Source organism: Bemisia tabaci, chromosome 8 (genome assembly GCF_918797505.1).
Source record: "Bemisia tabaci chromosome 8, PGI_BMITA_v3".
Taxonomy (NCBI): Eukaryota; Metazoa; Arthropoda; class Insecta; order Hemiptera; family Aleyrodidae; genus Bemisia; species Bemisia tabaci.
The window spans coordinates 23,186,538-23,201,986 of NC_092800.1; the positions used below are offsets into that span (position 1 = coordinate 23,186,538).

The window sequence follows — 15,449 nt, forward strand, 5'->3', positions numbered from 1 at the left end:
TAACCACAACTGCAAACTTTCTTTTCCCCAGGAAGAGTGACACAATAAAAAAAAAAATCGTTATTTATGAGCGAGGCAGGTATTGATAAAAAATTATATCAGATGATTGGATATGAGGGGCTCGGAGGACAAGGCATATAGGTGCAATTTTTGAAAAAGTTGAGGTATCAAAGATTTCAAGTAAAACTAATTTTAATGCATATTCTGTGAAAAATTCGCTCCAAAATTTCAATTTTTAAGCATCAAAAAGTCGGTCTGAACGTTCTTCCCGCCATTAGAAGCCATGTAGTTTTAAAACTTCAAACACGTATTACTCGGAATAGCAAAAACTTCAGCCCCTCCAATGCACATATGCTGTTTGAAGAGTAGTAAGACAAATGCTGTAGCTTCAAAAGTAAGCTAGGTAGAAGCTTTTTATTGGTCTAACTTGGAAAACAGGCGGAATAGCTTTCTTACAAGACCAAGCTCAACTCATTCAGTTAAAAATTGAGAAAGTTATGCAGGAGTGTTGCGTTTCCGCACACGATTTTTAACAAGGATTTTTGTTCACTGGAATTGATCTCTAAAACTTCTGCGCGATAACTTATACCAAAAACAACTTCGGAACCCTACGAGCTACTAGACGACATTTGGACTGTATTTTACAATTGGGAACTACAATTTTCGGTTCAGTTTACAAATAACGTATGCACCATTAGTTTCCCCCATGTACGTAAGTGTTCTTACGGATGAGTCAGGAACTGTAGTTCAAAATTTCAAAATGCAGTCCATTTTACCGTAGTCATCATCCTACTAGAAGACCCAATTTTTGGCAGAAAGGCAGAATTTTTTGACTAAATTACAAAATGATGTTTCTTTTCCCAAATCATTGTCTTCCTACACGTAGTGTGAAAGAAATCAGAACAATGATTAATCTTTGTATTGCGGCAGCGGCGAATAATTGAAGGTGATCTAAAATTGTCTCGCCTTCAATATGACAATGCAGGCGACCCAGGTTCCTTCACATTAAAATTGTGGTATCGCTCTCGCTCGATGCTTTATGTTATAGCTCTGTGATACTTGTGAATACCTATCACAAACGCTTCAAAGTTTGTTTTTGTTCTTTACCCACATTGCCACACAGTAATAATGTTAATGAGTCACAGCTCGTGAAGACAATCCATAATTTTTTCACCTCCTGGTTGGTGTAAATAATCAGAGGCTCACAGTATGAACATGAAAAAAGGACAAGTAAAATAAAAGTAAAAAGAGCTACCTTTGAATTTTAACCTTTTGAATCAATAGCTTAATCGATCGATCGAAGCAACACACACAAAGTAAAAATTAGACTATTTACGTATGCTAAAAGGAACTATGTACATATGTTTTGCGTGCAACATAGTTCCTTTTAACATGAATGCGTTATATTGATATAGCCTCCATCTTCAGGTAAGTAGATTCAAATTTTCAAGCCAAATGTGACGCAGGTTTAGCCTATGTTGATTAAAATCCAGAGTGCAGTAAGGTGTGAGTAATGCGGTATTAGCATTTTGTATGGACACGAAGGAGGCCCAGCTTAGCAATGTTGTCTTGTGGTGACAGAATATTTATCAAATCGCAGCAGGTTGCAGTTTTATTCAAGCTTTCGTTTTCTCTGTTTTACTAACTCTTTATTCTAGAGAAAAATTGGGGTTTATATACTGTAAGCCACCAAATTTTATTTTATTTAGTCCAAAACTTTAGTAAACTATTTACTTTTATATAGTTAGAAGATATATTTTATAAAGCTTTATATTAAAATCATTAAATTTTTATTTATCTCTATACTAAAAAGATAGTGTTTTATATTCAACTAAATAATTTTTAACTAGACTAATTTTTTAATTTTTTTTTAATTATCTTAATAGCTTCAGTATCATGTTTCTCAAATGTAAGCTATTAAAACAAATAAAGCTGATTTTTGAAATACTCATGGTCAATATTACGGTCTTCAAGTTGATCTGGATCTGGATGGTTAGTGTATTGCGAGTAAAATCAGAAAATCCAAGAGCATACGAAGGATTTTTATTTTTTCTTTCCTCACACACTCAATTAAGAATTCAATTGAGAGTCTTTATCTCATATATTTTTGGCGGATTCCTTTGTAACTGTTAAAGGTATTAAGATGCGTTATAGACAGGGCCGTATTTAGGGGGTGGCCAAATAGGCCACGGCCCATGGTGGCAAATTTTGCAATTTTTTAAAAATTTAGTTATCAAAAAAATCGGATTAAAAAATAATTACAAACGAGAAAAGACGACAAAATCTCTCATTTCATGAGAGTTAAAGTATAGTAATTTCTAGTTTGTTCGTCTTTCGGTGGTACAAGAGACAGCATCTTTCACTAGTCTAGTTGAGAGAGAGAGATCAAACACGCAATTTGGGCAGCAACAATGCGGCGCAGAGAGCAATGATGACGGGGCCTTGAGATGAAAAGGAGAAGCCCTCGGCGCGCCGGTCAGCATGATACACATATTAGCGCCTGCAAGACTCCATGAATACTTCACGCATTGCGTCAAAAACAGTGCGGTGAGCAGCGATCGGCATGAAACGCATAGCGCCTACAAGACTGCATGAATACTTCACGCATTGCGCCTTCACCGCCCTTTCAAGCAAAATACAGGCGGCCCATGGACGGCAAAAAGGTAAATCCGGCGCTGGTTATAGACATTAACTAACATGTAATAAGAAAGCAAAAGTACCTACATTTCAAACGATAACAAATAGATAGTCAGCTGGTGTAATGTCTTAGAATTCAGGGAGGGAGAGCAATAATCGAAGCGAAAGAAAATTAAAAGATGAAAAAAAGGCTCATAGGTTTATAACTTCACAAAGCCTGCCGACCCGGACAAATTGTAGCATTTTAACCACTCATTAAGGTGATTTATGCGCGGCGAATACGCCGTGGGGCTTGCTATTTTCAAGAAAAACGTATGAAAACTTCAAGGCGAGGTAAGTGTACTGTTTTACATTTATCACTCGCGACCCTATCTGTATATTAGTCCAATCAGTGTTTTTACAACCATTAATTATTAGTCAAATGTGAATATAATTTATGAAAATTTTTGCTCGCAATTCGGAACTCCTATCTAATTGGCACCTTCTCTCAGAATTTTGTAGAGGCCACACTGAATAAGTTTTTGCACTTCTGAAGTGCGATAGAGGATCAGCTGTCCTCCGTCTAACACTGAGAATGCAGATATTTGTATATGAATAAACATGTCTGCAACGTCACAACCCGAGATCAATTCTCCAGTTCTTTCTGAAGAGATTGATGGGTAGGTAATACATGACACTTTTTTCTTAAACACACCGAACAGTTTGGCCTGGAATTTTGTTTTTTCAACTTAAAATATGACTCTTAGTGTCATGAAAAAAAGAAAAAAATTTCACGTCAAACTGTTCGGTGTTTTTAGAAAAAGTCCCATGTACTTATCACTCATGAATCTCTTCAGGAAAAACTAGAGCATTGATCTCTGAAATCTCCGACGCATAAATTTTCCCTTGTTTTCGAGATTTTTCGATGGAAAATGAGACGACTTGAAAAAGACGAATAAAAAATGTTCAGTCAAACGGATTTTTTGCTATGTTGCCAAAATCGAGAACCAAACCTTGGTCCCAATTTGATCGGATGTCTAACGCACTCGAACAATAAAACATTACATTATACGCTTCTGGCTTTCCCTTGTTTCGAGATTTTTCGATGGAAAAATAAAAAAATACATTATCCCTAGGTTGCCAAATTTTCGAGAAAAATCGTCCTGACGAAAAATGCCAAAAATTGGATTAATCATCACGTGTGAGGATTTTTTCGAGGTTACAGGAATAAGAGTGACTGGAGTGAAGGATAAACTAAAAGCACCTTGAGGGCCCGTTTTGTCACGTTCATCTGCGCCATTACATGTTCCTTGAGATGCATTGCAATTTTCCATTTTCGATACGTTATTTGTAGTGAAAGAAAACTTGAAATTCACTTCCTGGAACCTCGACGTGATGATTAATCCAATTTTTGGCATTTTTGGCGCTTCAGGATGATTTTTCTCGAAAATTTGGCAACGTAGGGAAAAGGTACACATCACATTTTTATGTATTTTTTTACGTTCTTTCCGAAATTGTACACGGTTTCTAGATTAAATTAAGTTTCACACACGTAAACTTGAAAAAAACCCCTAAAAATTGGTGAAAATTGGCAACAATGGACCGTTAGGCCTTCTAAAATTCACAGGAAGTCATTTTTATGGCCAGATATGAAAAGTACGTAGAAAAATACATATAGTACACACCCATAGAGGGTGACTAAGGTCGAGAAACATTCAAAAGAGCTGCCTTCAAGTATAAAAAGGCCGCTAAAATCGACATCTCGGTGAATTTTCACATCGTGGGAATCCAGGTACAACTATGATATTTTAATATGTTGTATGGATGGATAAGAGCTGTTATCTGGTACAGTATGAAAATGTACTCCACTTTCTTGAACCTTAGACGCGGCGATTTATCGATTTTTTGCCGTTTTTGACACTTTGGGACCAATTTTCTCGGAAATTTGGCAACGTAGGAAAAAATTTTACTGAACATTATTTATTCATTTTTTTACGTGCTTTTCAAAAATGTACACAGTTTTTGGATTAAATTGAGTTTTGAATGTGTTAAATGGAAAAAAACCCTAAAAATGGGCCAAAAATGGCAACAATGGGCCATAAGGCCCCTTAAAATTTATCGGAGGCCTTTAAAAAGGCCAGAAACGAAAAGTACGCAAAAAAATACATAAGAATCATGTGCTGGAAGAGTGATAACAGTCGAAAAAGTCGACGAAAATAATTGTTTTTCGATTCCAGGATTTTGGGTTTGAGGCGCTGCTGCGCCCTTGCATGGGCTCCGTTCGGTCTAATATTTGGCACAGAGTCTACCTAAGACTAGTACTTTGAAAATATGAAACATTTAGTGTAATTTCAAGAGAAATCTTTTTGACGGATTTCTTTTCATCTCAGCAAAAATCGTAATTGAATATTTTTCTTGCCAATGTTTTCAAGAGTGTGACTCTAGATCCAATGTTTTTTTCTACAGTGAACCCCGTGTTATTTTCCATAAGGGCCCTAGAAAGTGGGCACCAGGCGGATCAGCCAATCAGAGACGACTCGTAAAAGTAGGTGGTGCCACTCGGCCCGCAATTCAAATTGCTACTCTTGTTTCCTCTTTGCCTGAGTGGCAACACGGTGGAAGGAAAAGCTCAAAAGCCGTGAAAAAGGGATCCCGGAGAAACGGCGGCGCGCGGTTTGAAGTCAAGTGTCGTCGTCGAAAGCTCGAAGCTCGAAGCTCGGTCCAGTCATTCAAAATCGGCAGAGAATGAAGCTTCCGCAAGCGGGCTTCCTCCTCTTCCTCCTGTACCAGCGCGCCCAGTTCGCCCGGGGCTTCGGCCCCAACCCCAAGCCGAGTTTCAGCCTCGACCTTGACCACGGTCATCGGAGTGACCCCCGAAACTTGATCCGGACCCTCAATGACCTCATCGCGTACTACAAGTCCCACCCGCAGAAAGTTGACGTCAACCTCCTCTTCGGCTTCGCCATTGTTGCCGGTAATTTTCAAAATTATTTGTTTTGTTTAACCTAAATTTTAAGAAAAAAAAAATAATAATAATCAGTAAATGGAGAAGTTGCATGCAAAATTTTTATTGCTTTATGTGAAAGTGCCTAAAGAGCTGATTTCACAGTATTTTTTATAATTTTTTTCTGATATGGGAAATAGAAGAAAAATAAATTAAAAGGAGAAAATATTCCGCCTTATGACGTCATCTGGCGGCATTTTTCATTCAAACACATTTATTTTAGCGGATAAGGTTATTTTGTCATACGTTCTCCAATAATTGTCCAATTCATGAACCAAGGGTATCCTCATGTTCGGTTCACTCGGTAGTTTCCACTTAAACAATTTCAGACACCTACAAATTTTCTATTGGATTGCATTTTGCAAAAAGGAACCAAGAGCATTCCATTGTCGCTGAGATAGTGCAACTTTTTTTACCTTGCAATAGAGGTATTTTTCGGTAAAAGAGCGTATGAGACTTCCAATGCTGCTAAGACTGTGCAAAGTAACTTGTTGTGTAGTTGTAAGTCACTTAATGTTAGCCGACAGTTCTACTATGAATTTTTCCCTAAATCTGCTCCAAGTTTTTCCTCACTATTTTAAGGAAGTGAGTCGACTGAGAATGAATTTCATCTGCTGCAAATGATATAGAAAATTGCACTAGCAGCATTGCAAGCCTCGCACGCCCGTTTATACAAAACGCCTCGATTATAAACTGATCATCTGAACAAGTTTTATACTTACTCCCAATAAACTCAATAAATTCAAGACGAGAAAAGACCTTTGTAATTTGAATTTTTTGCAAGAATTTTGTAATTTTATTGCAAAAAATGTTAATTGCATAATTCTAGCAACATTGGAAAGCTCTTGGTTCCTTTTTGCGAAATTCTATCTAATTATAAAAAATATAAACTTCATCAACATTCAACTTTCACTGGTTTCAGGTTCAGTTTGATTCATGACTCTCACTCCATATTTTGCGCTTCATGTTTTCCCTACGCCATTTTGGGTCGATCGAGATCCTACGTCGTGTTTCAATATTTGAGGCGAACGGATTTGGCATAAAAAGTAATCAATTAGATTTTCCAGTTAGCAAACTGTTTCTATGGGATACAGCTACTTAAACTAAGCATGGCTTGGGGTTTATGAGTAGTTGGCGGCTAAAACTTACATTTTTCAGTCATAAACATTTTGTCAAAGTTCAATCACTTTTCAGTCCGACAACCGTCGCTACCGCCGAACTTATTCTTGCAGTCAGTTACTTGGGTTCTTACTCAACTTTTGCCGTAGTAAGCATGGCTCCTTGAGTTGATTTTCCGCTTTGATGCTCGTCACCATCTTAGATTACGATGTGCGCGATAACCTCACGATTCAAGGAAGTGATTTAAATTTAAAGCAGTTTCCCAATTCCCAGAATAGCCATTTACAAGATTATCCCGTTACGGAGGAAGTGCGCTCAGCCTTCACAACAATCAAAGTTATATTAGTGATGAGTTCTCGGTATAATATTGTTTACGTGGCTGATGTAAGATCTTGTAATTATTTCGGTACGGATTCAAGCTACTGATTCGGAAATAGAGCCAACTAGTGGCCTAAAAATATAAAGCCTTAAAAAGGAAAGATGGTTTTCACAGCTCAAAGAGGATTGCAGATTGCAATCAATTTGTAATAATTAGGTACATGGTAAAATTATTGGAATTTTGCCGGAGTGTTATGCATGTTGTCTATTCACTGATTGAAGGAGCTCATCTTATTGCAATTTATTGAAATGAAATTGGAATAAGTTCCAACATTGCTGGCATTGCAATTTCCTACCATTCTTTCAAATGGGAATCATTAAATTGATCGTTTAAAATCGGCATTTATTGACAAAATTATGTGCCAAATTGCTAAGTATTTGATTGCATTAATTTTCAAAATTAGTTCAATACTTTCGTTGTGCTCTGCTGCTGAGAGTGTCCACAAATATTCCCCGTAATATATTCTTGAATGCCTTCATTTCCACATAAAATAATTGCTTTCTTTTCGCAAAATTAGGTCAACTAGAAATCATTCAAGAGTCCATCCCGCAAGGATCATCATGGCACACACAAATTCAGAAACTGAGGAACGACTTGACACAGTTCAGAGAGGAGACAGTGTGTTTGGGATGCCCTCTCTTCAATTATATCTATGATTATTGTAAGTTCACGACAGTTTTTCCAAGTTTATGATTCATTTTAAGAGAAAGTAATGATATGCGCACTGTTTGTCCCGAAAGGTATTGCCACTGACAAATGAAAAAATAAAGCCATCAGTCAGACAAAGGTCCAACTCTTTAATGCAACAGTCTCATTTGAAGACAGCGCACACCACGCTAAAGCTGAAGGAATATTTCTCAAAAATGTTATGAACGACGCCTGACTTACAATTGTTCAAAAATAAAGCCACAAATGCACGGTGTTATTCGATTCCGCGAATCGGCCAATAACATAAATGAAATACTACTAAATGCTTAGAAATATTTACTACAGCCCACTCGATCAGTTTCATTCTTGAACTACTGGAATAGACGTTGACAAACTTGATAAAAGCATTGGTTCTTATTCTTGTAAATCAATTATTGCTGAAGTGCGAAACCACGTATCTCCTTTCATGACGATGCGGAGTTCCTGTCATACTTTCTTTATTCTGCCCCGGTAAAAATTGGCGATAGGAGCTGCGTTTCAAAATACCATAGGAGTTCTTATAGCCGACTGAAGAGGGCGATAGAAAATCATGTAGCTGGCTGTAGAAAGTGGAAAAAATCATACGGCCGGGCTACACGAAGCGATAAAAAATTATACAGCCGGGCTATAGTTCCTATCGGCGGGCTTTACACTTTATCGCCCGGCTGTTGCTTTTTCGCCATCGGCTATAAAAGGCTGTAAGAAATTGAGTAGAAATTCTTGTGCTTTGTAAATCCTTAAGTTTGTACGGAATCACCTATACAAACGCACATTATATTTTACTTTACTACATATTTTTTTTCATCACATAAAATGAGAATAATCCATACAGAGTGTGCAAACATTTCAAAGTCATGAGTTGAAAAACGCTGACTCCACGAGATTAAATAGAAGAGCCTAACACAAAACGGAGCGGCGGCGCACCGGCGCCTACAAACCTAACAGGGATACTTCACGCATTGCGCAATGCGTGAAGTATCCCCGTTAGGTTTGCAGGCGCCAATGCGCGTTCAGCGCTGGCTGCCCGCCCGCCGCGCCGCGCCGCGCCGCAGCGTGCCGCGGCGCTTGAAGCAACTATTTCACACCAGAGGTATTGCACAGTATCATACGAAATTGAAGGCGCTCCAACATCTTAGGAATGTCAGGCATCCTTCAAAAGAACGGAGCTTTCCTCGCAAATTAAATCAAGATACTGCGGCCCAAAAAGGGAGCGGTAGTCCAAAAACTCACTAAGTGCTAGTATCCGTAATTAGTAACGTTTAGCATACCGACGGTGAAACTACCAGACCACGTATCTCGTTTGCGGTGTTTAAAAATCTCCACTTACATTTCATTTTTTTGAAGGAGATCAAATCAATATCATTCCTTACAATTTTCACAGATTTTTCACCGCACAAAAGGGAAAAATCACGGAAGTTTTCACGAATTGGCGTTGAGTAGTTTTCTATTTAAAAAATAAAGTGTGACAGGAAGTCTGCGACGTCGCAAACCGAGATACGTGGTTTGGTAGTTTCACCGTCGATACACTTTATCGCCAGGCTGTTGCTTAATCGCCATCGGCTATAAAAGGCTAAGAGAAATTGTGTTGCCGGCTATAGAAGCTATTGGAAATCTTACAGCCGGCTGTAAGTCTATGGTATATTGGAACACAGATTCTACTGCCAATTTTTACCAGGGTGTAGAAAGCTGTTCAACACGATTTCTTGAAAAAGTCTTTGATTTTGCTTCTCTATTAGCAGAATATTTTCAGACTATGGAGTTGGCTTGTCTCTCTTCGAAAAAATAAACTAGGAGCGGAAGTTTTGAAACACTGCAATGGAGATACATGGTCTCGCACTTTAGTCTCATTGACACAGTCTATATGATCACGCTCTTGAACGATGATTGGTGATTGATTTTTTCAGTGAATGTGATTTCTCCCATGACGTGGACTTTCAGCGAGGGCTACAAATGGCTGAAATTTCGAGATTTCCCGACAAGGCTGCCGCGGCAACGCTACGATGAGACGCTGAACCGTAACGCATCGGACTTCTGCCTGCAGAGAATTTCCGAAGAATGCAACGCTTCGGAAGAGTGCATCGCCATGGAGCTGAACCCTTCGAGCACAGGATACGCTTTAACTCATCAAATCCTTTTCCTTATCTTAGCGAAACAGGTGGGTCGAAGGTCAAATGCAGCGGTCGAGAGAAAGGAAACACCCTCGGAAAATATCTAAAAATAAGTAAACGCTCCCAATTCGATCAGATTTGGTTCCCAGTATAAACAAAACCGTCATACTATATTTTTCCCTTGGAAAACTAGTCAACGTAATTATTTGAAAGTGTCCTTCATTTTCCCTCTCTATAAGCAAAATATTCTGTATGAATGTCGAGCTAAGTTTCTCTTCGAAAAAATAAAAAAAGAGTGGAGAGCTTGAAAAACCGCATTGGAGATACATACGTGGTTTCGCACTTCGGCCATCGATGTAGTTCCTGAAAGCTAAGAAAACTATTATAGATATTAGTTTCAAACAATTGACACAACGTATGCTTGCCTCATTGGCTTTGAAGGATCTATTTTGTGTTTGATGAAAAGATTATCAAAATATGATTATTCCGCGCATTGCTGCATAAATCGACGAATCCATAATAATGCATTCCTGCCCACCCCTCGGGTCTGAATTTAGATTTTTCCGCTCACAAATGTTCGTCGCATTTAAAAAACTTTAAAGTGTAAGTTTTTTCCCTTCTCGTTACAAGCAAGAACCGCATTTACACAAGGCCTCTTTAATTAATGTAAACCTCCATAAAAAAAACGCTGGTGAGTATGCCTCAGTTTTATCTCAGAGCTTTGAATTGAAGGTACTCTATTGCGACTCCAAGATATGCAAAAGCATCTGGGAAATATAACGTTTCACTTTTTTTTTTTTTTTTTTTTTTTTTTTTTTTTTTTTTTGAGAACCACATTTAAAATTAATTTTTCAAAGAATCAAAACCGGTTCCAACTATATTATATTTCACCTCCCCTAATAATATATTCCTCGGTAATGCATGATTGACATCAAAAGTAACAATCTATATAACGGTCAGGTGACAGCTGTTAACTAATACAGGTTTGTTTCATCATTATTAGTTTGGCTGTGAGATCAAATTCAAAGGAGAGATCCTAGACGCGGAGGATATAATTCAACGCAAATGTACTCATGCGTTTGTGGAGGCGCATGATCTCTATAGGAAGTCAGTATTCCGTGATCCGGTAGCTTGCGATCTGTTTATTGAGCAAAGTAAGTCTCTAACAAATATTCTAGTTCTGTTTCATTTCACTTGATTCATTTATAATTTCTTCTAAATACAAATTTCTCGTCCGAATTATACTTTTTTGGGTTCGCATTAAACAAAAAAGTATCCCACCAACAACACTCTTCAAACGTGTAGTTTCCTCACACTTTGAGTCTCCTTCAATATACCTTGACGCAACCAGCTCTTCTCTGAAGCAAGTTTGATTGCCTTACCCTGGATTCCCGTGCTCGAGAAATTATAATTGGGCAAATACCACACAAAATGACGAGACTGCAAGCGAAGAAGTAAAACTCTTAGTCTAATCCTTCATTTAGACGTAATTTTATTCACACACCATAGCAGAGAGTCTAACAGTTATAATTAATGGAGTGTATTTTTGTAAATATTATTATATACAAAATTTATGATGGTTTTTATGCGATGGTCTTGAAATGAATCAATCATTCACTGCAGCTTTGCTTTATGGACTCTTAAAATCAACTTTCCGACGGAAAGACGAAATGAGAGTTTTGGAGGACTAGGCGTATAAGTGCAGTTTTCAAAAAAATTGAGATATTCATGAACTCAACTAAATCTAGTTTGAAAGTATATTCTGTGAAAAATCCACGACTAAAATCCAACTTTAAAGTATCACAACGTGAGTTTAAACTTCCTCTCTGCCATAAAGATCCATGTAATTTTGAAATATTAAACATGTTTTTCTTGAAATAGCAAAAACTGCACTTATGCGCCTTGTCCTCCAAGCCCCTCTAATCAGCGAAGCGCGAGAAAAAAAATAAGACTCATATTTTTCCAGAAGGAAGGAGCAAAGAAAAATCATATTTATTTAAATAAGAGGAGGAGTTAAGCTAAGAAAATGATAAATAGTTCTAAATTACTGATAAATATTATCGTCGAACAATACTATGACTGAATTTTTGCAGTTTCAATCGCCTAATTACCTTAATTTGTTCTCACAGTTGCTGTATGCGGTCTAATGAACATCGTCGATTTCTTTGAGATTCGGCGCTGGTTTGAATTTATTCTATCTTTACAAACGCCAGAGGGATATTTTACTTGCAGCAATTACCATACAAACGTGCCAAGGTGGGCATTTCATTCACTCACTACATTCATAGTTATGTTACTTTTTCCGTACAGGTCTGATACGTTTTCCTACTAGAAAACTCACAAACATACGTACTTGTTCACGTTTGCTGCACGTTTATTCAGTGCATTATATGTAGATTTAAAAAAGGTCAAGCTATCAAAACTTTACGTTCAAGGCGACTTCAGAACTTAACTAAACGGCTTAGTTAGTAGTTAAATTAAGAAGAACTTACGAATGTTAGCCGCAAAGTTCAATCTTCTGAAAATTTGAAGCATAATTTTGTATCTACTATGAGAGGATGATTCCCGGGTGTCTAAAGCGCAAATCCCAAAAGGGAAAAAAAGCATAGTCCAAAAACGTAAAGGGAGGCGTGTCGAGACTCAAATCAAAAACGAAAATACCTATAAATCAAAGAAAACTTAAGAGAAACATATGCCTACCTACATGTTTTTGTCAACGCTCTCCGTATTAGGATTTTCCCCGCGGAACTTGAGGCCGATTACCTTTAAATTCTTTGTCATTGATTCGTTTTTTATGAATCCGGTCCACTGGTGCTCCACTTCAATGACCCAAATAATCGGTAACGTAATACATTTTTTGAAGTATTTTCCTAAAAGGAAAACAAAAATCCCAACAAAGGACGACTCGTATAAGAAGCCTTAAGGTAACTTTACAAATCATGCTCAGATTCCTGGATTTGTGGAAATTTTAAGTACCAGCTACGTTGAAACACATTTAGACAACGAATGCATTTTCCGGAAGATTGAGGAAGTCACGAAAAAAAGCACCAATTGTTCACCTCATCAGCACGCAGTAGGAAACGCTAGAATGAAGTCATGTCGTATAAGAAAAGAGCAAATGACCCTTAGTTAGTATCGCATGCGACGCGAACAATACGAATAGCATTCCAACTCCTGGATGCAACTATTCGAGCTTGACGGATGTCCATGTTGCATACGCACGAAAGTGAAGGCGTTTTGACTCGCCAGGCGCTCACTGCTTCGCTAGGCGGGCAGCAGCGCAGTAGCACTGTGAAGATTTCAAAGGACAGAGCGCCTTCAATCCTTCGTTGAAATTACAAAGATATCTTCTTGGCACGAATAGTTGATCTACAAATCATCTCTGCAAATCGCCATATCATAACTAGAACACAAAAGATACGCAAAAGATATCGACGGTGTCAGTCCGCAACCAAGTATCACGTTTGCGGTGTTTGAAAATCTCCCCTCCTTTTTTTATTTTTTTAAAGGACAACAAATTGACATCATACTTTGAAGTTTGCGCAGAATGTTCACCGCACAGAGAAGAACAAATATGGCAGCTTCGTAGAATCTCCGTTGAATAGTTTTTCATTTAAATAATGAAAGGTCGTTGCGGTTTGCGGATTTACACCGTAAATATCTACGACTGTGTGCAACTATCCATGCCTATGAAATGCCTCTGTATTGTAATCGAAAAATTGGAAACGCTCTACCCTTCTTTAATCCTCGCTGTATAGCCCACGGGCGTAGCGGTGAGTTCGTAGGAAGCCAAAACGCCTTCACTTAAGTGCGTATGCAACACGGACGTCCGTAGAGCTCGAATAGTCGTATCCAGGCGTTACAGTGAAATTCGTTAAGTGTTCGTTGCATACGATACTAACTGAGAGCGTTCTGCTTATTTCTCTCACTTTTGAACTCAATTCCAGCGTTGTCTATTGTGCCGATGAAGTAAACTATTATTAATTTTTATCGCAAAATTGTCAATTTCCCGATAAATACATCGACAGTTGTACTTATTCCTTTACTTAGGTATTTTCGCTTTCAAAAAACCTTCACAAACATACATGCATTAAATTTGTTTTTTTTTTTGCTTGTTTGTTGAACAGACACTGTTATTGTTGTTATTACACAACTAATTTTTTTTTTAATTTCAACCAGATTTCTAACAAAGATAAAGTTATTTTTTTTCTCCATTTCCCACTCACAAAGGCTATTACTCGCGAAAACAACTCCCTGCTTTCACCACCTCAAAAGCACAAATCTGCATTTTCTTTTTTGAGAGTTGCACTTTCGTAATTTTACATTATGAGACTCAAAACCTCACTTACTTCTGCTTTGTGTGAAAAATTACCATCTTTTTTGTTACAGAGACTTTTTAGAAGCTGCCAGAAATCATGTCTCCTCCGTCTCTGCCGTTGCCATTGTTCTCGACTTGAAACATTCGCTTTTAAGATCCATTGCCTTGGAATGAGGATTCTCTTTGGACACACATTCGACGGGGAAGATAGCAATCACATCCAGTTAAAATGTCTTTAGAAATTGTGGTATCTAAAATGCAGTGATAAGCGTTTTTCAATAGCAAATTATTCAACTGCTTTTGAATTTAGCACTAATTCGAACTGGGAGAGGTTGTGGCCGGTATAAAAAGACGTCAGTCAATGTTTTTCCTCCAAATTTTCCCCAGTAATTTGTATTGAAACACTGGAGGGCCCAAATGTTATTTGTAATGTATTTTTCTAATTTGTAAAAGCATAGAACAGAGTATACCTATGTTTAACGTCACGACTATAATTTTGAAATCTTGGAAAGAACATGCAATTTTGGCACTAACGGTAGTATACGGCAAATTCAAAAACATGCACTCGCATGAAACACGTATGAGCACTTGCTAAATGCAATTAAATTCATTTTTAAAAAAATTGAGTTATGATATTTCGTTACCACTGCCATAACTCGGTTTTTTCTTGTTTTTTCTGCAAGTTTCTCTGAATTGTTTAGCAAATTCATTAAAAAGGTCCGGACAAACCAAATTTCATTAAAAAATTTCGGGCGAATTTCATTGCAGCCCTGATCCTAATCAATTTCAGGAGACTGAGCGTATCGCAAAATTTGTGGAGCACCACTCATAAATGCACCAATGACCCCCATTTACAGCTCCCATTTCCAGCGTGCAAGTGCAAACTCGCATTCGTTATTTTTTTTCGTCATGTATGAGAATCAACCATCAAAATGACGTATCCAAGAAGGGGGGGGGGGAGAAATAATCTTCATTGAGACATGGGCCCTATCATAAATGTATTCTTATATAGGTATCAGAGCCCTGCGGATTGATTGTTGAAATTGATAGAAAAAGAAGACATAAGGCGAATGAAGCGATCCTATTGGTTGAAATGGGTGGTTCTAATACACTAAGGGTGCAAATAATAGACTAAGTATTGGGTCTCTCGTGAGTTGCTGTTTGTTAGTCTATATTACTTACTTCCTTTGTCCATTGCAACCACCTGTTTCCACCAAT

The 15,449-nt window shown here is 37.7% G+C and overlaps 1 protein-coding gene across 1 annotated transcript; it reads left to right on the forward strand.

Moving 5' to 3' along the window:
* Positions 1 to 5,275: 5,275 nt before the first annotated feature.
* Positions 5,276 to 14,937, forward strand: LOC109032533 (UPF0764 protein C16orf89 homolog). The gene is made up of 6 exons (XM_072303199.1): positions 5,276 to 5,590; positions 7,636 to 7,779; positions 9,710 to 9,960; positions 10,917 to 11,067; positions 12,043 to 12,169; positions 14,303 to 14,937. Exons 1-6 carry the CDS (start codon positions 5,362 to 5,364, stop codon positions 14,403 to 14,405), a joined length of 1,005 nt encoding a protein of 334 aa, XP_072159300.1. The 5' UTR covers positions 5,276 to 5,361; the 3' UTR covers positions 14,406 to 14,937.
* Positions 14,938 to 15,449: the final 512 nt, after the last annotated feature.